The sequence below is a fragment of the Sciurus carolinensis genome, chromosome 11 (assembly GCF_902686445.1).
Source record: "Sciurus carolinensis chromosome 11, mSciCar1.2, whole genome shotgun sequence".
Taxonomy (NCBI): domain Eukaryota; kingdom Metazoa; phylum Chordata; class Mammalia; order Rodentia; family Sciuridae; genus Sciurus; species Sciurus carolinensis.
The window spans coordinates 62,505,504-62,529,235 of record NC_062223.1 but is presented as its reverse complement, the minus strand read 5'-3'; the positions used below and the strand labels follow the sequence as shown (position 1 = coordinate 62,529,235).

Sequence of the window (23,732 nt, the reverse complement as noted above, 5' to 3'; positions counted from 1 at the left end):
GAGCTATATCCCCAACTCTTTTTATTTTTTGAGATAGTTTCACAAAGTTGCCCAGGCTGGCCTCAAATTGACAGCCTTCTAACTCAGCTTTCAAAGTAGCTGAGATTACAGATGTGCCCCACTAAACCCATCTCTTTCCATTATACTTTCTATCAATTGGCTCTTTGAAGACAGAAATTAGTAAAATGCTTACTTGACATTATACCAAAATATATTTTAAACCTACTTGACAGATTTAATAGCATGAAAGACTTCAAGCATCTTCTCAACAATCAGCATTCTCAGGCTATCAAAGCGTTGAATGGCTTCGCGAACAAACTCCAAGACATCAGCAGCTGCTGCTTCATTACTGTCACTGAGAAATTCCATTAACTAAAAGGAAAAAAAAAAGGTGGGGGGTGGGGGAATAGAATTAGTAATTACATTATTTTCAGGAAGAAAATGATTTAAGACAAGAAATAAATTAAGATCGAGGAACAGTGGTGCATGCCTATAATCTCAGACTTGGGAGGCTGAAGCAGGAGGATTGCAAGTTTAAGGCCAGTCTCGGAAACTTGGTGAGACACTGTTTCAAAATAAAAAATAAAAAAGGACTGAGGATATAACTCAGTGGTAAAGCACCCCTGTGTTCAATCCCCAGTATCCTTTCCCACAAAAAAGAAAAAAAAAAATTAAGAAATTTGAGAAGAAAGGAACTTAATAAGTTTCAAAAACAAAACAAATATAAGTTGAGAGACAAGTACTATTATGAAAAAGGTCACAAAAGGTTTCTCTATATGCACTGAAGTTTATTATAAAACTCACTTTCTAAAAGAGAATCTAGAAATCAACAAGTCAAGCTAGGCTTGGTATTATACACCCATAATTCTAACTACTCAGCTGAGGCAGGAAGCTTGCAAGTTCAAGGCTAGCCTCAGTAATTGAGAGAGACTCTGACTCAAAAAAAAATGAAAAGAGTTGAGGATGTAGATCAGTGGTAAAGTGCTTGCCTAGCATGAAGGAGCCTGGATTCAAACCTCAGTACCACCAAAACACAAACAAGCAAACAAAACAAAAAAACCCACTACAATTCCTATTAGATAATCCTAAATTATAAGTAAAATCATTTTAGAGAAAATTAAAAACTCAGAGGCAAATCTTCTACTAATAACCTACCACATTTATTTAACATAAATAGAAAGCAAAATATTCTAGTTCTTAAATTTTTCCCACAACTGACTCTTTCAACTTTCAGAACTAAAACTCGTGGTGGTGAATACAAAAGGGGGCTGCAAGTTTGAGGCTGACCTTGGCAACTTAGTAAGACCCATAAAAAGGGCTGAGGTTTTACCTTGAGATTTTGTGGTTCCAGAGAGTTGACATTTCAGATTAACTGTTGAATAATTAAAAACTAAAAAAAAATTTCTTGTAGTGAATTTAAAAATTAAGATCTTCAAAATTACATACCACAGGAATAACATTTGCAGCCATATCTGGAAATCGGACAGAGCAGGAATGCAATGTTCGTACAAGGAGTTGTCGGTATTTGTCAGTGTCTTCATGCTCAGACACATTATTTGTTTTAATTACTTCCTTCTTCAAGACAATAACCAACTATAGACAAAGTAGAAATAGTCAGAATTACATTGTGTTTGGCCTGACCACTTAAAAAGGGGCATCATTTTTTATTCCTTTATTTTTTTTTTTTTTACCTCTTCAACATTCCTAGAAGAAACAAGATCTAATGCTAATTGCAGAGTTTTCTTGCGTACTTCCAAGTCTGGTGTGCTTAACACTCTTAGTATGTCCATTACCAGATCCTAAAAAAGCAAACAATCAAAGATTAACACCAATTTTTCTGGTCACAAGAAGAAAAGCTTAACTGCAGAATGGTTTTATCATCACCATGATCCTTTGATTAATAATAGATTTACTACTGGTAAAAGAACTATCCATTTTGGGTTTCCCAATGTAATGCAATATGAACTAATAACATCACAGATGTTGCATTCAAACTGACAATGTTTACTGTGGCTCTATCAAACTTTATATCCAATTTACAGTTTTTAGGAAACACAGAAGTCAGAGGAACAAGTTAAATGATACCACAAGAGCAACCAGTCAGATGCAGGAAGGGCATTTTATAAGAAGAACTGGTTCTCTCACTTCAACAAATCAGTGTCATGAAAAAAGATACTGCTCAAAATTAAGAGACTGAAAGGACACATTAACCAGAGCAATATATCATCATGAACTGGACAAACTAAATAAAAAGGGTACTTTTGGGACAACTATAAAATCTGAATCTACACTTAGTATTAGATAGTATTAAGAAATTGCTAACTATGTTAAGTGTGATTACTACTTGGCTCTATAGAAAAATGTAATATTTAAAAGTGCATGCTTCAAAACTGTGATAAATATTTTTAAATAGCACAAATCTAATTTACAAATGATTTTACTTCTATAAAGCTTTATATCTAAAAAGTTTTTCAAGATGTTAAAAAAGTTCTAAAAATTCTTTTTTTTTTTTTCCCCTAAAAAGGTAATACTGGTTTTCTTATATTATAGGGTGGGGTATATAAGGCACAGAGTAAGAAAGCTGCCCCCACTCCCAGCCACACAGCCACTGAGGTTCCTCACACATGCAAATGTATTCAGAGGAGGCCAGTTGGCTTTGCCACAATGCACAGGGATGGATTGCTTTGGGTTCCTTCTAGTTTTTGAGCTGGTTGGAGAGCCCGTACAAGTCTTTTTAAAGCCCATCTCTGCTGGTAGCACATGTAACCTGAATATATCAATTCCTCTGGTGGAGGGAATGTAAGCCAAGGTTGTCCATTATCTCTCTGTATTCGTAACACTGGGAAGATTCTGTTTATTTACAAACACTAATAAAACTATCTCTGAATTCATCTTCTGCTAATATTCTAGTTAGTTCTTCCTGGGTCTGACTCTCTGTCATTACCATCAATCACAAAAATCAGACTTTGGTTATTTTGGAAATAATGTTGCCACAAATGTCTGATTTTGTCCTGATCACCAACATCCCAGACTGTGAAGTTGCTATTTTTATATTCTACTGTCTTCACATTGAAATCCATTGTAGGAAGGGTAGTCATAGTAGTCTCTCCCAGTTTCAATTTATACAAGATAGGGGTCTTTCCAGCTGCATCCAAACCCACTATAAGAATCTGCATCTCTTTTTTCCCAAATAGACTTTTAAACAGTTTTTCAAAACATGCTGCCCACTGTCATTTAATTCTGTAACCCACCGCCGCCGCTGTAAACACCACTACAGGAACCACTATCAACTTGGCTACCTTTAGGATTTTCACCCAAATTCTTATATACCCTTCACCTATATTCACCAATTGTTAATATTTTGCCATATTTGCTTTATCACTCTCCTAGCATTTTAGTATATATCTCCCAAGAGTACAGGATAATTTTTCTTTTCTTTTGGTGGTGCTAGGGATTGAACCCAAGGCTTCACACATGATAGGCAACCACCTACCATTGAGCTAAATTCCCACTTCTGGATAATTTCTTATATAAACACAATATAAATATCACATTCAGAGAATTTAACACTTATTTAGACTCTTAAGTAAAATACAGTCTATATTCACATTTCTCAAACTGTTCCAATAATGTACTTTATGGCAATTTTTCATTGTTGTTGTTCTGCTCAAAGATTAGTAATGCATTTAGTGAGTATTTTAGAAATATTGTTTTATAGCAAAGACAATAACCCATAAAGAAGAGTTTCACTTTAGTTGAACAAACTTAAACTGTCCAGTCTTCAAAGTTTTAAGTTAACTAAGATAGTAAAGTTTGGGAATGATTAATATTTGAATAATCGCTTATTGAGAATCTCTCTCTTTGAGACAGCATTTACCTGAAGGACGCGCTCATGAGCAGGATGCTCTTTCAACTCTACTAATCGATCCAGAACTATGAGCTTTACATTGTTATCACTCTCCTTAATAATTAAATCGATGTAACACTGAGCAGCAGCCTATATATATAAAAAAAGACATTTTAAGAAGTCATAAACACAGTCATAAAATAAGTGTTAAAATAGCCCTAAGAAGCCAAAATACACTCATTAGCCCCTGTACAAGTTTATTATGCATTTTGTTCAAAGGCATGTGGACTGAAAGGGGCTACTACAGGCAGAAAAACTTAAATTTGTTAATAGAGATTGAACCCAGCAGTGCTCTATTACTGAACTACATCTCCAGTCCTTTTTATTTTTTAATTTGAGGCAGGGTCTCTTGAAATTGCCTAGGCTTGACCTCAAACTTGTGATCCTCCTGCCTCGGCCTCTTGAGTGGTTAGGCTTATAGGTATGCGCTACAACACCAGGCTCAGAAATACTTTCTAACAGCCAAAAACTTAAGAGTGGAAACTAAGAAAAAAAGCAGATAGGGAATCCCGGTAGGTATAGCTGTTAAGGAAATTTCACTTTAAGGACAAAGCTTAACACATCTACATAATAATACATAAAAAACAGGCATTTAAAGATCACTGTGAGGGTTGGGGTGGTGGCTCTGTGGTAAAGCGCTTGCCTGGCATGTGTGAGGCACTGGGTTCAATTCTCAGCACCACATATAAATAAATAAATAAAATAAAGGTCCAAAATTTTTTTAAAAATGTGATTGTTAAAAAAAAGATCACTATGAATCATTAAAATATTTTAGTATATAACATTTATTAATAATCCTTAGTGTCTGTGTATATGAAGGCAGGAAGAAAGAAGATTGGATTCTGTAACGAGGCAAATAATTTTATAAATTTGTAGTTGCTCTTTGCCATGTAAGCACATAGTGAATTGCAATGTTACTAAATCATGAGTGATAAAACAGCATATCTAATCTGGCCCCAAAAGAAATAAGCAGTACCTTGATTGCAGTTGGTGCACTTGACAGTGTTACTAATGTCCCAGCAGCTTCATATTTCACAGCAGGGCTAGATGATTGTAGTAAGTTATAAATGCAACGAATGAAACGAGCCCTTTCTGATGGATTAGCATGACAGACCTGGAAAACAAACATACTTGTGATCCTCCTATGTTAGCCTCCCAAGTTACTCGGATTACAGGCATATGCCACCACGCCCAGCAAAAGCTAAAAATATTCTTACAAGGACATATAGAAATATTGACCAACATGGGATGAGACAATGTGACACAACATTGGTAATTTCAGAAAGAATTTTTATTTCAAATATCTATCACAACTACTCATTCCTTTATTTATTCTACCATAATTTGTACATTCACTGCTTCACAAAAGAGTTTTAGATGACTTTTTTTTTTAAAGTTTACTTTTTTTTAACTTTATTTTTATGTGAGGACTGAACCCAGTGCTTCACACATGCCAGGCAAGCGCTCCACCACTGAGTCACAACCCCAGTGCCTTAGACGACTTATTGATAAAAGATATATATACTGTATACACATGAAAGAGAAAATGTAAAACATAAAAGCAAACACATTAACCAAGTCCCATTAATTTGAGTACTGTGACAGATATTAAATTTGGTATAAACTTTTCTTCTGGATACCATGTCAGAAAGGAAAACATAATGAATGATGTAAATCAACAGCTGATAAAAGGAAAACACCAGTTCTTCAAGCATGAAAGATAATCTTTTTCATTCAATTATATTTTCCATTATTTGGGACCATATTCAATATTGGAGAGGAAACTAAAAAAATTGTATTCTGTTCTGAACACATTCAGACATCTTTAGCAGTAAAGCACATGTCCCTTATTTTTCTCTTTTAAACTTAATATATTAGATTTTCCTGAAATATATATATAGTCAAATCTCTATTACTTGGGCATGATTTAAAAATTATTCCCTCTTAATAATCTAGACCCTACTAAACAAAGAATTCACTACACAGCAGGGTATTAACTATTTTTAAGAACTTCAGTGGCATCCTTAAACCATACACATGAATTCAGAGAAATTATATATTTACCATTCCAATTTCATTTTAAATGTCAGTTCTAAATGATTAATACCCTGTGTTGAGAGGGGCCCCTTTCCTGCAGAAGCAAAGAAAATTATAATCTGTTAGCTGTGCCTGCCATAGGTTTTTTTGTTTCTACTACCCAATTTCATAACGCCATTCCTGAATCTGTATTTTTGTTAACTTATAATAGTATAAGTAGCAAAACTAGATGGTATGGTACCTTTTATCAGAACATTAAAAAATAAAAAATTCTTCCAAAGGATATAGGAGTGGGGGAACACTTGACTAGCATATGCAGCATGTGCAAGTCCTGGGTTTGATCCCCAGCACTGGGAAAAAAAGGGGGGGATAGCACTTTCAATAATATGTTTCATTTACCTGGTTTTATACTTCCTACTAGTCAATGGCCTACAATGTCATATTAACATACAAGGTTGCCTCAGAGAGAGTATGGATTCAGTTCCAGACTACCATAATAAAGCAAATATCATAAAGTGAGTTACATAAATTTTTTGTTTTACCAAAATGTTGTTTACACATACTATAGTCTGTTAAGTATATGTTATAGTTTGGATCTGGAATGTTGCCCAAAGGCTCATGTGTTAAAGGCTTGGTCCTCAGCTAGTGGCATTACTGGGAGGGAGGTGATGAAAACTTTGAAAGATAGAGCCTAGTTGGAGGAAGTAAGTCACTAGGGATGAATCCTCAGAGCATATATTTTGCACCTGGTCACTTTCTCTGTTGCCTGGCATCATGAGGTGAGCAGTTTTCTTCTGCCACACACTTCTACCATGATGTCCTGGCCTCACCACAGGCCCAGATACAACAAAGCCAAGAGCTCATGGACTGAAATCTTTGGAACTGTGAGCCCAAATAAACCTTTCTTCCTTTAAGTTGATTTTTCTTGGTATTTTTATCATAGTAATGCAGTGTGTAATAATAATGTCTAAAAAACAATGCTTACCTTGTTTAAAATATATTTTATTGCTAAAAAATGCTAATGATTATCTGAGCCTTCAACAAGTCATAATCATTTTGCTGGAAGGGTTTTGCCTCAATGTTGATGGCTGCTGACTAGTTGATCAGGGCTGATTGTTAAAGGTTGGGTGGCTGTGGCAATTTCTTAGAACAAGACAACAGTGAAGTCTACCACATCAATTGACTCTTTCTTTCATAAAAGCTTTCTCTGTAGCATGTGATGCTGTTTGATAGCACAGTAGAACTTCATTCAAAATTAAGAGTCAATCCTCTGAAACCCTGTTGCCACTTCACTAACAAAGTTTATGTAATATTTTAAACTCCTGTTCTCATTTCAACAATGTTCACAGTAATTTTACCAGGAGTACATTCTATCTCAAGAAAATTTTCTTTGCTCATTCATATGAAGCAACTCTTCATCCATTAAAGTTTTATCATGAGACTTTAGGAATCTGGCCACATTTTCAGGCCACATCTGAAGTTACTTCCTCCAATTTAAGTCTTGAATCCCTCAAAGTCATCCATCTATTAATGTTGTTATTTTGACCTCCTCCCATGAACCACAAGGGTTTTTAATGATCCTTTCACTTTGCCTAGAACCATTAGAAGAATCACTGTCTATGGTAGCTATAGCTATAGTCTTATGAAATGTTTTTGTTAAAGAATAAATATTGAAATAAAAAAAACTTAATATGCCTTGATCCACAGACTGCAAAATGGATGCTGTGTTGGAAGGGATGAAAACAACATTAATCTAATTATACATTCCCAGTCAAGTTGTTGGAAGACCAGGTACACTGTCAATAAACAGTGATATTTTGATAGAAATCATTTCTTCTGAGGACCAGTCTTAAAATATTCAGTAAACCATGCTGTAAACAGATGTATTATCACTCAGGTTTTGCTGTTTCATTTTTAGAGCACAGGGAGAGCAGATTTAGTATAATTCTCAAGGGCCTTAGGATTTTCAGAATAGTACATGAGCACTGGCTTCCACTTAAAGCCCCTAATAAGAGAGTTAGTCTGACCTCTCTGGCCAGGCATTGACTCTACCTCTTTAATATGAAAGTCCTAAATGATATCTTCTTCTGAAATAAGGCTGTTTCATCTACACAGAAAATTAGTTGTTTAGTGCAGTTAACTTCATCAATTAATCTTAGTTAGATTTTTCTGGGTAACTTGCTACAACTTCTTTATCAGCACTTGCTGCTTCACCTTATATTTCTACATTATGGAGAAAGTTTCTTTTCTTAAACCTTATGAAGAAACTTTTGCTAGTTTCAAATTTTTCTTCTGAAGCTCCCTTCCTCTCTCAACCTTTACAGAATTAGAGTTAGGACTTTGCTCTCGATTAGGCTTTCAAGAGAGGCCAGGTTTACTCTTTTTATAACCCTTGTGGGAGAACTAATTCAATGTCCTGTTAGAATTATCTTAACTCTTTCTAAGGGCAGTGACCCCAGTAATCTCCTACTAGCTCTCTCTCTTAAAGGTTCCACCACTCTATGGTCTGAGCCTTCCCTAATATGTGAACTTTGGAAACACATGCAAACTATATCCAAACCACAGTACTAAGCTTAATCATTTCTAGTTTTATTTATAATGAGAGATGTTATTATTTCTTGCATGTGAAAACTTAGAGGCCACTGTAAGATTATTAACTGGCCTAATTTCAATATCATTATCTCAGGGATTAGGGAGGTCCAAGAGAGGGAAAGAGGTGGCAGAAGGGCTGGTTGATAAAGCCCTTAAAACATACATAACATTTATCAATTAAGTCTGTAATTTATCTGGGTGTGGTTCACTGTGCCCCAAAATAATTATAATATTAATATCAAAGATCTCAGATCATTGTAACAGATAAAATGAAAAAGTGTGAAATACTGCAAGAATTACCAAAATGTGAGAGACATAGAATACATATTGTTGGAAAAATAATGCTGATAGACTTGCTCAACACAGGGCTGCCATAAACCTTTAAATGCTAAAAAACACAGTATCTGCAAAACACAATAAAAGAGGTATGTCTGCACTTAAAGTTTCTCTATTCTCTTTCATAAACAAGGAGCATAAAAAACATTTATGGCTTTTTTTTCCTAGGACGGGGGGAGCTTTTTAGATATCCAAAGTAGTCTGGTGTATATTCAAGAAAAATCTTGAATTTTATTCCAAAGCTATTCAGTGGTTGGACACAATGATTTCTTCTCATCTCTACTAACTCAAGTCATGAATTTTTATAGAATCCCTTACCAAGGTATAGAAAGGATGGAAGCACATATTTGAAAAATACAATAAACCAACAGGAAAAAAAAAATGACTTTCATGTGCATGCTGTGCATAGCTATTATTACAACATATTTTCCTAGCAATTAATAGTGCCCAGAAAGAGGCTATTTAGTTTTGATTTAAAATGTTGAGCTTATTTACTCATCATAAATTATTATTCTTACCTTATAAATTAGCTCAACAATAACCAACTGTAGAATGTCTCCAAATGTTTGAACTTGATCAATACACGTACTTAGGTAATCCAAAGCGCGATCCTAAAGAAATAAGAATATATTTATCATACCCTACCTCATTTGATACAATTATTTAATGCAACTTCTAAAAATACACATATTATGCTTAAATATAAAATAAATGAAGAAATCAGGGCATAGAAAAATTAATTGGGAAAAAAAATGAAGAAACCAAGTAAGAAGTTAACATAAAATATAAAACAGAAAGTCAAATACATTTTTCTAGAAACAGGCCACAAATCGAGGGTCTGAATTTTTTTGCAGCTAAACCAAAGAGAAAAATACTACTCATTACCTGAGTCAGTGTATTCACGCAATCAAAACAAACTAGCTACTTACAAACATAGTATTCTTATTACCGAGATCTAGAAAAATTTCATGTAGATCCTTATATATACTGTGATTTGGGGAACTAGGGCCTCAACAATAACTCTCCAGGAAAAATATCAATAAATTTAATTGAAGTAGTTTTGATTATGCCCTTTATTATGTATGTAGTTAAACAATATAAAAAAAAAGTATAGATTAGTAAAACCAATTCTATAAGAGAACAAAATATTGTGGTCATATAAGTAGCTTTCTCATAATTTTGTTTAGGAAGATTAAATGATAGTACCTAGTATCACCTCATACCCATCAAACAACTGAAAATAGTAAGTGCTGGCAAAGATATGGAGAAACTGAAACCATTTTGTACAGCTAGTTGGAATATAAAGTGTTACAATGGCCATGAAAAACAGTATGGTTGTTCCTCAAAAAATTAAAAGAATTGCCGTATAATCCAGCAGTTTTGGTATATACTTAAGAGTGGAATACTATTTGGCCTTAAAAAGGAAGGAAATTCTGACACATGCTAAAACATGGATGAACTCTGAAGACATTATGCTAAGTGAAATAAGTCAGTCACAGAAGGACACATTAAATGATTCCATTTATATGAGGTACTTAGAATAGGAAAAAAAAATCACAGAGCCCAGAAAGTAGAATGGTGGTTATTAGGGGCAGGGAGAAATGAGAATAGGAGTTATTGTTTAATGGATACAGAGTTTCAGTCTCACAAGATGAAAAAAGTTATGGAGATGGATGGTGATAATGGCTGCACAACATCATGAATGTATTTAATACCACTAAACTGCACAGTTAAAAATGGTTAAGATGGTAAATTTTATGTTATATGTATTTTATCACAGAAAATAAATGGGAAAAAAAAAACAATGGAAGATCTGAGGGGAAAATGACAGTATATAGATTTCAGAGGAAATGGACAGACTCCGTATTTTTCAGTCTTCATATTATTTCCCACATTTTGATAATCAATACTGGGTATCAAAGTTTCCAAATTAGATGCCACCAGCAGATGCAGAATCACTGCTAACCAAAAGCAGATCCACATATTTTAACCCCAAGCAGAGCTGGATATGGAATTGGTCTCTTCTTATCAAACTAGTAGAGCCTAATAAAGGCCATCTTATTTCCACAGACGTGGCTAAGGGTGGACCTATACAAACTAACTTCTGTTTTTCTATTAAACATTTTTAGATTATATAAGGAAAAATAAGCAAAGAAGTCCTAGAGTAGTGTGCCACAGAATACAGCTATAACAACTTCAATCTAGAAAATCTATTAAATGGGGTTGGTGGCATAGCTCAAACACAGAGTACATGTTTAGCTGTGTAAGGTCTTGGGTTTAATCCCCAGCACCAACCTTCCCCCATGACCCAAAACTATGAAGTGACTGTTAGGAAATGCCTCTTTTTTTTTTTTTTTTTTTGAAATGTCTCTTTATTTTCTAAAAAAAATAAATATGACTTAGGCACAGAGGCACATGCTAATAATTCCAGTTACTTGGAAGGCTGAGGCAGAAGGATTGCAAGTATAAGTCCAGTCTCTGCAACCTAGCAAGACCCTTAGCAAATTAGTGAGACCCTTTCTCAAAATAAAATTAATAGGGTTGGGGATATAGCTCAGAGGGTTAAGAAATCATATAAACTATATAAATTACATCAAAAATCTAAAAAATATGGGAACACTCAAATCACAGACAATAGAAACAAAATTACTAACTGAAAACATGATCAGGACTACATAACACTTTTATTCTCATTTAAATACAGTCATAGAAGTATTTTTTAGTATTCACCTGATCTGCATGAATTAGCATCATAAATGCATTCCTTTTGCAACTTGCATCCTTCTCATTCACCAGAAAGTCATGTATCAATTCAGGAGCATCAGGAATAAGATGTTCAAAATTTCTTTAAATAAAACAGTGATATATTTATTAAAAACGTGCTTTACTATTTTAGTAACTTTCTGGATAATAACAAAATTAAAGTTAAACTTTATAACACTATTGATTCTTCTGCTTTTTAAAATCAATTAGAAGTAGGGGAAGAAATCATAAGGTCATACCTTCATTCATGAAGTTATCAAATTTTGTTTTCTAGTTCAATATAGAAAGAGTTGATTTATTTGACATACATTTGTTTGACTGATAACTCTAATAATTATCTGTCATATACTTCAGGAATACATACTAAGAAAGTTAAAACTTTTTCTTAATGAAGGAATAATCCTCTCGTAATTCTTACGAGAGAAAAAAAATTATCTTGAATTTTATTGGTTGTGCACTGTATTTACTTATTTACTAACTAACGTCTTATTTTAGAAATTTTAAAAGTATTGTAGTACAAGGAATGATAAACACTAGATTAATAAAAATGCCACGTAGTTTCAACAATTAATTCTCAGCAAGTTTTATTTTACCTATATCCCTGTCTACCTCTCCTTCTATGTTATTCTGAAAAAAATCCCAATTTATTGTTTTTTCTGTAAATAACATTGGTATGTTTCTCTAAAATTTAAAGCTAATTATAATTTCATTATCATACTTATAAAAATTAAGAATTCCTTAATACCATCATAAAGCCAGTCACTGTTCAAATTTCCAATATTCTTATAAATGTCATTATTTTGTGTGCCCTGTAATTTAAATCCTGAACTTTGTATGGTTTGTATGTTGACATTCAAAGAATTAAATTGTTATTAATCAGAATACCACTTTTCTTAACAGATGAAGTCTACTATAACATTATGGTACCTGTGAAATTATATTTCAAGTCAAGTAAGATACTGAAGTACAAAGATGTTTATAAAATTATATTCTAATTCTAAATAAATTGACACCAATTGATTATAAAAACCAAGCACTGCAGCCTCATCTAACAACTTCTTTCAATTGTTTCTAAAAAAAAGTTCAAATACTTCAGCCTTCTAACAATAGGAATCAGTTAAGAATTGCAGCCCTTCTCATTAAAAAAGTTCCCTCATCAAAGCCTCTAAGGGTAAAAAGGTAAGATCCACATCCACAAAAAGAGAAGTCTAAAACAAGGTCAAAAACTCGAGCTGGGCTGGGAGGCAAGTAGGCCAGCCCTGGAAACTTAGTGAGACCCTGTCTCAAAATGAAGTTAAAAAAAAAAGGCAGGTGGTGGTGGCTGAAGAGGTAGCCGAGTGGTAGAGTACTTGCCTAGCATGCAAGAAGTCCTGGATTTGATCCTCAGTAGGGGGTGGGTGATATGGTGAACAACTCAAAGCTTAAAGTATTTAGGGGATAAGCAAATATATTTCAATGAAAAGTGGACCAAAGTAATACAATTGAGAATGACAGGTACTGGCTTAAAGTGTATAAATTTGTTGACTTTTTTTTAATTTAACTTTTTAATTCTTTTTGTTGGTACTGAGGAATGAACTCAGGGTCTCATTCACGTTAGGTGAGAGCTCTACCACTGAGCTACACTATAATCTTTTTAAAGTGGAGCCAGCATCATTCAATTTCAGCAGATTGTTGTCAGGCAGAAACTAGGGCCAAGTGTTGCCACTTCTTTTTGACTTTCCAATGCCAAACTTAATAAGGAAAAAATATTTTGCTGGTCAATACATATAGCCTTTAAGTAACCACTTCGGAAACTCCAGTCTGAAAAGCTAAAAGGTTGTCACAGAACCAAGACAAAGAAGTATCTTTATTTACCTATAGATAGTATAGATGGCTAAAACAGCATTCCTTCTAACATAGCTGTGTCGATGTTCCAAACAAGCACGGATAGCTGGCATTAAAGGTTCCAGCAATTCTGCTTCCTTCAGTTTGCAAAGAAAACGTAGAGTAGATCCTCGAATAAACTCATTAGGATGTTGAAGATCCTGGCACAAAAATTTAAAAAATGAAATGCTGAGTTTCAGCTTTTTTACAAAAATTAATTTTAATAGTAAAATTTTTCAAAGGAAACAGTCGAAGTAAGTTTAAGGAAAAAGACCTATTTTATCAGACAATTTCTATCAGATTCCTTTTGATTAGAGTGATTTTTACATATGTATATACACACAGATATATACATACATTTTACAACTTTCAACTAATAACACATATACATAAACTGCATAGAAAATGTCAAAAACAGTAAACAAGAAAACTTTTTGTAACACTTCATAACTTCCATTCCAAATATCCACAGCTTACATCTTATCGAAGATTTAATTTTAAAAACCAATGAGGCCCATTCCACTAATTTTACAATTATTTAAAATCAAAGCAATATTCAGAAATAAATATGGTTTGGCTTACCTTTCTGTATGCATCACATACGAGAATCATTTCATGCAAAAGTCTTCCATCTGGAGTTGTTTTAGGAACAATTTCCCAAAATACCAGTAGTAATTTTTTGATGGTGTGATCCTGAAGAGGCAGCACAAAACGAATGATGGTCATCAGAAGTCCAGGAAGCTTTTCACCATTAAGAATCATGATGATTACTTTCTTTAAAGCTTCAGTCTTTGACTTCACATCTCCTTTTTCTGAGTCATTAAAAAAAAAAAAAAAAAAGCACAATTATTTCAAAAGAAAATTCTGTGGGTAATTTTTTTTTTTTTTTTTTTTTGGTACCGGGAATTGAACCCAGTTTATTCAAGGATCCTCAGTCCTTATTTTTGATTTTGAGACAAGGTCTCACTAAGCTGCTTACGGCCTCCCTAAGTTGCTGAGGCTGGTTTTGAATTTGTGATTTTCCTGCCTCAGCCCCCAGAGTTGCTGGCATATCAGGCATCCGCCACTGTGCCAGGCTTCCTGGATAATTTTAAAAACAAATTAACAAAATAAAACATACTTTATTATCTGCAATGGTAATAAAGGCACAAATTCAAGTGACAAGTTTTCTCTACTTGGCCCTACCACAAACGAGCTATGTACTTCTGCACAATTCATTTATCTCTAAACTGCGGATTCTTTACATATAATGTGAAGACAGTGGATTAGATTTCTAGGCCCTATCAACTGAGTTAACATAAGAGTTCATGAATCTACTTGGTTACCTGGTGTGTTTCAAACATACATGTAACTACTTTTCAATACATAAACAGATGTTAAGATATATGCTTCTGAATTTAAAGCAGCTCATTTTGTGTGCATTTTCTCAAAGTTACAACCACTATTATGGGAAGTGGGGGGACATGGTGACCTGTTATAAATATTAGGAGGAGAGTTACTGAATACTCAAAATTAAGGCTGAGAACAGAGTAAATAATTCCAATCCTATCATGTTTCTACAGACGACACAATTTTAGACTCTCAAGATACCATCTGAAAAACTAGAAGAGAATTAAAATGTTCCATATTAGTAATCACTGTTTAGAATTAAGGGTATTTTAGATAAAATATTTTTACTGTTAACTTTAGCTAAAAACTGTAGAATACAAAGTACTCTATGCAAAATAATCTATAACTTCACATTATTATCATTACATGCTAAAAAGTTTATGGTACTAAAAATCTCTTCAATTCAAAATTCAAAGTAAGAAATACAAAACAAACACATTGCTACTACAGTTGTATACTATACTTTTTTGGAGGGGTCCTGGGGACTGAACCCAGAGCCTTATACACGGTAGGTAAGCACTCTACTACTGAGTTACATTTCCAGTCCTACACTTGTCTAGATCATAATAAATAAATAAATATGTGGGAGAGATGATAAAGAAGAATGTTGAGTGAGACTTCAATAATCCTAAAGCTCTCATGAAGAAAATAATTAGAAGAAACTGGTGGAGCTGGGCGTGGTGGCACATGCCGGTAATCCCAGCATCTTGGGAAGCTAAGGCAGGAGAACTGAGTTCAAAACCAGCCTCAGCAACTCAGTGAGACCCTGTCTCTTTAAAAAAAAAACAAGGGGGGGGGGGGTGAGGTCTGGGGATGTGGCCCCATGGTTAAATGCCCTGGGTTCAATCCCTAGTACCACAAAAAACAAAGAAAGAAACAAGTCGAAGTTACCAGGAAGCAGATTTGGGCCAAAATATGAGAAATAAATCTTTTTTTCTTTTCTTTCTTTCTTTATTTTGAGGTACTAGGTACCCAGGGGTGCTCTATCACTGAGGTCCAACTACCCAGTTTTGCTAAATTGCCCAGGGTGGCCTTGAACTTGCAATTCTCCTGCCTTAGACTCCAGAGTTGCTTGTATTATAGGCATGTACCACCATGCCTGGTGAGAAATAAATTTCTAACAACTAAAGTCAAGTGTCTATTAAAGACTTCCTATTGCCAAAGAGAAAGAGACTATATAAGACCACTTGGTAGGGTTACAGGAAGGGCTTAAACTCCAGAAAAAAAAAATGAATTTAGACTTTTCTAAGCTGTTAAAGACTATTATTACTAGGTTAGTATGATATTTTTCACATATTGCAGAATAGAGAATACCCTCAGATATTTGGACTAATCAGGTAAAGTTCTAAGTGGCTAAAGTTGTATTCACTAGGTGTAAATAGTTTTTTCCTCTTTGCTCCAAATACCCCTGATTTAAAAAAATTTTTTTTCATATCCTGTTTCATAACATTAAGTACACAAAATTCAAAAGTCATAAAATTGTAACACTATAATCTTGATGGCTTCTTTTGCTCTAGTATTTTTATTTTTCGCAAAGCAGAAAATTCCTAAATGTAATTTAGTAGGCTAAACTCCACTTGTAACAATACTTAAAAAAATTTTTTAAAGTAAGTTTAACAGTAAACTTGTAAAAAAAATCTGTGCCATTTATATTTTAAAAACCTCCACCCCAGGGGTTGGGGATTTAAGCTCAGTGGCAGAATGCTTGCCTAGCACACACAAGGCCCTGAGTTTGGTCCTCAGCCCTGAAACAAAAACAAACAAAACAAAACAAAAACCTCCATCTCAATTTTCATTTATTCCAACAATCCAAATCAAGGTGAAAGAAGGATATGTGTTTCTTTCCATATCTTCACAATTTCTAGAACTTTTGCTCTCTATGAACACTATAAAACACATGGAAAATTTCAACTATCAATTCAATTCACAATAATATACTAAGCACTTCCTATTTTGGGGAATGTACAGTTATCTGAGTTCAGATTCAGTGACTAAAGGGAAAAAAAATGGTAAATTGTGGGAGTAACACAATATTTAACCAAACAAAGAAGTTATTACTCAAAATTAGAAACTAGTTCTTTTTTCTCAACTTCTTCTTCTTCTTTTTTTTTTTTTTGTGGTGCTGGGGATTGAACCCAGGGTGCAAGCACTCTACCCACTGAGCTATATCCCAGCCCTCAACTTTTCTTAAAGGCAAAAATATACACAAAATTAGAGACTATTTATTTAAGTATTGTTAGAAGACAGTTAAAGCAACTGCAATTAAGACAAGGGTAATATTCCAATTATGAGTCAGTTCTTTACCCTTCCAGTTATAGTTGTAAGCATTTGGGGGATCTAATAATAAAAAACTTTTATTATGAAAAAATAGTAATAAAAGTATATTTATTAATTTGTATTCCATTCAACTATCTTATGTGAATATGGGGGAAAAAGGAAAATTTACATGGCTTTGTATCTAATAGTATCAGCTAAATGCCATAAAAGCGAGTTTGTTTTTCCCTTCTCTGAAAATAAACCTCTTCAGGCAGAGGGTAGAACTTAGTGGTAAAGCACTTGCCTGGCATGCAAGAGGGTTGGATCCCAGTACTGACAAAAAATAAAAATAAAAAGTAAAAATAGACTTCAACAGGCATCTAATACTAAGTAACATAAGATCAGGAGGTATTCCATTAATGCTAATTAAGAGGTGGGAACAGGTAAGCGAAATATTGTCTCATTAAAACTGCCTTCTAAAAGATACTTAACAATATTTGAAGTATAATTTTCACTCAGCTGTGTTTAAAACTATCAGTTTAATTTATAGTTTTTCTTAATAGTTCAATTAAATAAGAAGCATTACTTTGGGGAAAAAAAGGGGGGGGGTGTGCTAGGAATATAACTCAGTGATAAGAGTGCTTGCCTAACATGTGTAAGGCCTGGAATTTTATCCCCAGCACTGTGGGGGAAAAGTTTTTTTTTTTTTTTCCTTGACAGAATCACTTATGTAAGTATGCACTTTAAAAGTAGAGACAATATACAATTTTAAAATTCAGAAATAAAGTTCTTGTTTTCTTCTTGCAAAAAAACTTTCAAAATGAAAAGCTTAAACTTTTAGGGAAAATACATGTTTATTCCAGTGTTGACTTCATTTGTTGGAACAGAAACCCAAAGAATAAAGTTCTTTTTGATTTTATAAGCTAAGTAAGTTAACTGAACAAAGTGATATTCCACCCCACATTTTCAACCTGATACCTAAGAATTGTCAGCTACATTTAAATATAACACATTAAAATGCAGAAACAATTACTTTATTTTGAAGAATATCTAACAATTAGGTGATCGATTATATTTCTTTTTTTAGATGATTACATTTCTTTAGCTTGCCTAAGATGAACTGAGATGTTATTCTAGTTCCATAAACCAATATTGAAAGTCTAAAGGTAACAAGTTTTCATTTTTCATAAGATCTATTGAAGACATTCTAAGAAAAAATATTCAGATGAAAATTAAGCATTTCTAATTATGAAGGATCATGAAATATAAATGAGTTTTTCTTTTTCATTTCATTCTCAAAATATTATCAGAGTTTACAAAGTTGAGAGTAGAAAGCTGGTTCCCAGGGGCTGGGAAAAGTTGATCAGTGGGTACTACCTTATAGCAGCAAGAGGTTCAGGCATGCTACTGCACAGTAGGGTGACTACAGACAACAATTATGTACTGTATATTTTATTGACTGATTGCAATGCTGGGGATTGAACCTCCAGTCTCACTGAGCCACATCCCCAAGCCCCCAGTAATGTATTTTTTAAAAAGCTAGATGAAAGGATTTGAAATGTTTTCACCTTAAATAATTAATGTCTGTGATTCATTTAAACTGATTTAAACATTATGCAATGTTAACAGGTATCAAAACATCACATAGTACCCCGTTAATGTGCAAATTTGTTTATATCTGTTAAAAATTCAAGTTTAACTTAAACTTTATAGAAGTTTACCTAGATCATTTTTTAAGCTAATTTCAGATGGTGGTTCTGAATCCATTGGCACGTTAATTAAAGTATAGCACACGTTCTCAGCAGCCGTCATGGTTTCTGGTTATGATAACCCCCAATACAAGATTTTAGCGATGTAGATGCCAGAAAATCTAGAAAAATAAATAGTGATATCATTACAAGTTGTCTTTTTTTTTAATCCCACAAATGAATAATCATTCTTATATAAAGTTCATTCAGTTTGGCCCTTGAGTCTTAAAATCTTACAAGGGGAGAATCAACCTATTATATTGCATTGTCATAAAAGTAAATTCTAATAAAAAACCCACCTGTCAGCCTCAGCCTAAGGTTTAAAATCTCTATCTCATACCTTTCCCGGGCCCAGGGTTGGAAATGTACAAAACAGTGATAATCCCCCAACCCCACTCTGTTACAGAACAGTCATTTCTCCCAAAACTGCTCAAGTAAGAGATCCTATGCATAAATACTGTCAAAACTTCGGAGCGTTTGCTGCGATCCGCAGTGGGTCGCTCACCCTGAGCGCTGCACCCCCACCCCGACCTCGCCCCACCCACTAGCTCCTTCCCTTCCTCCACTCAAGCAGGCCCGGATTTCAAAGCGCGAAGCCGGGGTCTAGAGAGAGCGAAGACCCCTAGCCAGTAAGCAGGCCCCGACAGGGCGACCAGCCCAGAGCTTCCAGGCCCACCCCCACCGTTCCCCTTTGCCAGGCCCCGACGCCGGCGGCCTAGTAGCTCCGGCTCCGCGTCTCCCTGCTACAGAACCAGTTCTTTCGACTCTGTACAGCCCACCACGCCTCCGCGACCGGGGGCTCGTGGCCCGCTACCTGGCTCCGAGGGGCAGCGGTTAAAGCAACCGCTGGACCTTCTACCCCGGCTCCAAACAGCGGCAGCAGTGAAAGCTCCACAGAGTCCTTGGCTGACGTGGAAGTGGGTGGGGAGACGTCCGTAGCCGCAGCCACCTAGCTTCTACGGCGACGCAGAGAGGACATGCTTTCTTGGTCCTGCAGTTGCGCGCTGCAAGCATGTCCGGTTTTTTTTCCCCTTCTTTTTCGTCCATGGTTGGTTTAGACCGCAAAGAAGAGTGGAAATACGTATTTATGAAAAGTTTCCCGTAAGCCAAGCGCAGATCTAAGCCTTGTGGTCATTTCATAGTTACTCGGAAATTATTATTTTTCCAGGGACGCAAACCGAAGGGAGGAAGCGCTTGGAGAGAGGGCATGTAATTCTTCCGTACTGTATCCGGTGGAGGAACCCAGGACTGGGAGCTGGAGTCCCTTTTCTTGGTCTCCTACTAATAAACTGGAAAAGTAACTACTTACCATTGGGAAAGTAATTTCAGTTCTTTAAGTTAAGTCATTAGATAATATAAAGACCCATTTCTGTTCCTAACATCTCCAGTAGTCTGAATCTTCTTTGCAGTTGAGCTGGAATTGCATTGGTGTAATTTCTGCTATTTAGTAATGACTTCGTTATCCTTTTTGAGTACCCAGTAGATTAAATTTTTAAAAAACGAATAAAGGGAGACAGTCCCTCTTAAGTATTTTACCTATCTCCAAAGATTAACGCTACAGTCAGCACCTTAGGTTTTGCCCATTTGAGGTCCCAGAATTCACTCCCTGCTCCCCACTAGGAAAAAAACAAAGAAAAGGTCTGACCAACCTGTGGCTGTTAATAGGGTCACCTCATTTGGGGCGATATAACACAAATAGAATCTCATCTACATAGACTCCAGCTATTTTGAGATTTGATTTTTAAACCATTAAACAAAAAATTCAAGCTCCCAAAATATAAAGATCACATGTCTACAGCACTTGAAGAATGCCCTCCTCCAGTGTACTCATTTTATTTTTCACCCCTCTAAGGTGCTGGGGATTCCACCGCGGGTGCTCTCCAAAACGAGTTATTTCTTCAGCTCTATGCACTCATTTTCAAAAAGCTTTTTATCTCAGCACTGTATATAAACACAATAACTGAACAACTAAAAAAAAAGAAATAACTGCAGTGAAATGAACATGGAGATCCCATATACTCTTCGTCCAGTTTCTCCCAATAGTAATACCTGACATATTTATAGTATGCTATAAAATTCAGGAAACTAAGATACAATTCACCCATCCTTATTCAGATTTCTCCAGTTTCACTTACTTATGTCTAGTTCTAGACAGGTGATTTGTATGATCACTAGCAGTCAACAGAACTACTGGGGCTGGGATTGTAGCTAGGTGGTAGAGCACTTGCCTGGTGTGTGTGAGGCACTGGGTCTGATTCTCAGCACCACATAAAAATAAGTAAAATAACAGTTCTGTGTCCATCTACTAATATATATATATATTACTAATACTAATATAATATATATATATATGATACACAATTGTTCCATTGCAAGGATTCCTCATGCCGTCCTCTAGTCATTTAGTCACAGCCACCTTCCTTTAACCCCTGGAAACCACTACCAATGTCTTATCATTTCAATGATGTTATTTAAGTGGAATTACACAATGTAATCTTTCCTGACTTGCTCTTACTCAGGAAATTCCCCAAGATCAATCCAAGATGTGCGTTCAACAGTTTCTTTTCTGTGCATTTTCCATGGAATCTTTGCAAATGCAGTTATCTGGTTTCCAAGCCTACTTGACTTACCGAAGAGTAAAATTAGGCTAAACAAGGTATAAAGATAGACTTTAGGACCATATGGTGTGGGACTAACCACAGCACTTGAGTTATCCCAGGGGTTGTTAAACTTCAGGGTTTATCATGACCCTGAGTTAAGGAAACTATGAAAACATGAAATGAAGGCATTTTAGTTTGCACCTAAGTGTCATTGGTAGTATCTAGTTACATATTCTTAAATGTAGAACTTCTTGAACAGATGTAAAGACAATTTATGACCTCACCAATTCTTCTCTACTTGTTACAAAATGCAATTTTGGATCTTTTTACTGTATCATGTAATTATATAATTTGAATACTTTAAAAATTATGACCAATTTGAATGCAAAGCCCTTTCTATATATTAAGAATCATAAGCATTTAGAAGTCTAGGAAATAAAGACCTAACAATGAGATTTGCCCCAAATCATGTAATTGTCAAACACTAATATGTAGGATTAGAACCTGAATCCTGTAATCTAATTTGTGGCCTTTAACCATGCTGGTTCTTAAGAGCTGCACATAATAGAAGATTAATAAATTCCAAGTAAACTGTTATCTTTATATCAAAGTGGTAAGACTTATAAGACATTAGGACTCTTATGGGTTGTCATTATTCAACACACAGACTAAATGGAATAACTACAGACCAGACAAAGCAAAGGGCATAATGATAAACTTTGTAACATAGTGGGGTAAAGTCTTATTGGGGTATGGAGATTTTAAGTTCTTCTTTTTTTATTTTGGTGCTGGGGATTGCACTCAGGGGCATTCACTTGGTCACTGAGCCACATCCCCAGCCCTATTTTGTATTTTCTATTTACAGACAGGGTCTCACTGAGTTGCTTAGTGCCTCACTTTTGCTGAGGCTGGCTTTGAACTCGTCATCCTCCTGCTTCAGCCTCCTGAGCCGCTGGGATTACAGGTGTATGCCACCAAGCCCACCAAGAATTTTAAGTCCTAAAGTCAGTGTGCTAGACTAAAAAAAAAAAAAAAAAAAAACTTATTGAAAAAATTGACATTGCCTCCAAAGTAAAATAAAGACCACTGTTTTTTATTTTTCAGCTGAGTTCCAGTCAACTATTAGTAGTTTGCATTTAGGGAGTAGGTACAAAAAAATAAGCACACACAGTAAACAGAATCACTCAGCAGACAACTCACCCAATGAAAGGCACAGGTGATAGACTTTTCTAAGCAAAGAGCAGCTTATCATATAGCCGACTTCTGTTCCCTCCCCAGACTATACATGCATTGAGTGTGGAGGTAGGTGGTTAGAGTCCCTCTGTTAACTGTATTTTTTTGTTATGTGTGAAAGTTATATGTACTTGATGAAATTCCATTGTAGTTCAGATAGTCATGATACTTGTGGTCTGTTCCTGAACTTAAATGGCAGACCCTTGAGGCTACTTCTAGAGCAGGGACTAACTCCTCACAATGCTTAGAGATTTTTCCTTCAACAGGGCTGCCAATTTCTTTTACCATTACTTTCCCAAAAGTAGTCACAGAGATTTAAACTGATGCTTTTTAAGTTTTGGGAAACTTGAAAAAAACAAACTAACATTTTGTAAATTTAGAAGCTATCAATTCTTTCATTTATCCTTAAATTCTCCAATGGGCTTCCTTAAAACAGGGCTAAGTAACTTGCCCAAAGCCAATAGCAGTTAATTAGTAGAACTAGGTCTAAAAATATGGGTTAGTATTTACAAATAAAACCTCTCCTCTCTAGAAATACGTACTATCTCAGAAAAGAAAATAAACCTTCTAGGTTTTGGAGTAGTGAAATTTTTGATTTTTTGTTTTATGATTTCCTAATTTAATTCTGCATGATCTAAGATAAAAATTTCTGAAATATCTGAGGACATAGCTCATGGGAATAGAAGGCAGTCTACAAATTATGCTGGAGTTGCCCTGGGTAGGATAAGAAGTTTGAGAAAAAAAAAAAAAATCTTTTATTATCTTTGCAAAAACTCCCAAGTTCAGAGTTCTAACTATTGCCATCTGCTGGCTGGATAGAAAAACTGTTCATACGCTAATAATATTGCTGCTTTTTATTGTATGTGCTAGAGATTGAACCTAGGGCCTAGAGTGGGCTAAGCCTGAATTCTACCATGGAGTTATAGCCCCAGTCCAATCTCACCACTTTTGTTGGGAAGTGGTGTTTCTTAAGTAGGCTTTTTTTTTTTTTCCCCCCAGTAATGGGAT

The 23,732-nt window shown here is 35.0% G+C and overlaps 1 protein-coding gene across 1 annotated transcript in view; it reads right to left on the bottom strand.

Moving 5' to 3' along the window:
• The window catches only part of Copb1 (COPI coat complex subunit beta 1), a 39,179-nt gene extending 19,313 nt beyond the window's left edge, over nt 1-19,866 (bottom strand). The window contains 11 exon segments of the mRNA XM_047518382.1: nt 227-372; nt 1,447-1,593; nt 1,692-1,799; nt 3,878-3,997; nt 4,884-5,021; nt 9,391-9,483; nt 11,603-11,717; nt 13,490-13,659; nt 14,081-14,310; nt 18,865-19,013; nt 19,706-19,866. Coding sequence (XP_047374338.1) covers nt 227-372; nt 1,447-1,593; nt 1,692-1,799; nt 3,878-3,997; nt 4,884-5,021; nt 9,391-9,483; nt 11,603-11,717; nt 13,490-13,659; nt 14,081-14,310; nt 18,865-18,955 — 1,358 coding nt within the window. The 5' untranslated portion in view covers nt 18,956-19,013; nt 19,706-19,866.
• Nucleotides 19,867-23,732: the final 3,866 nt, after the last annotated feature.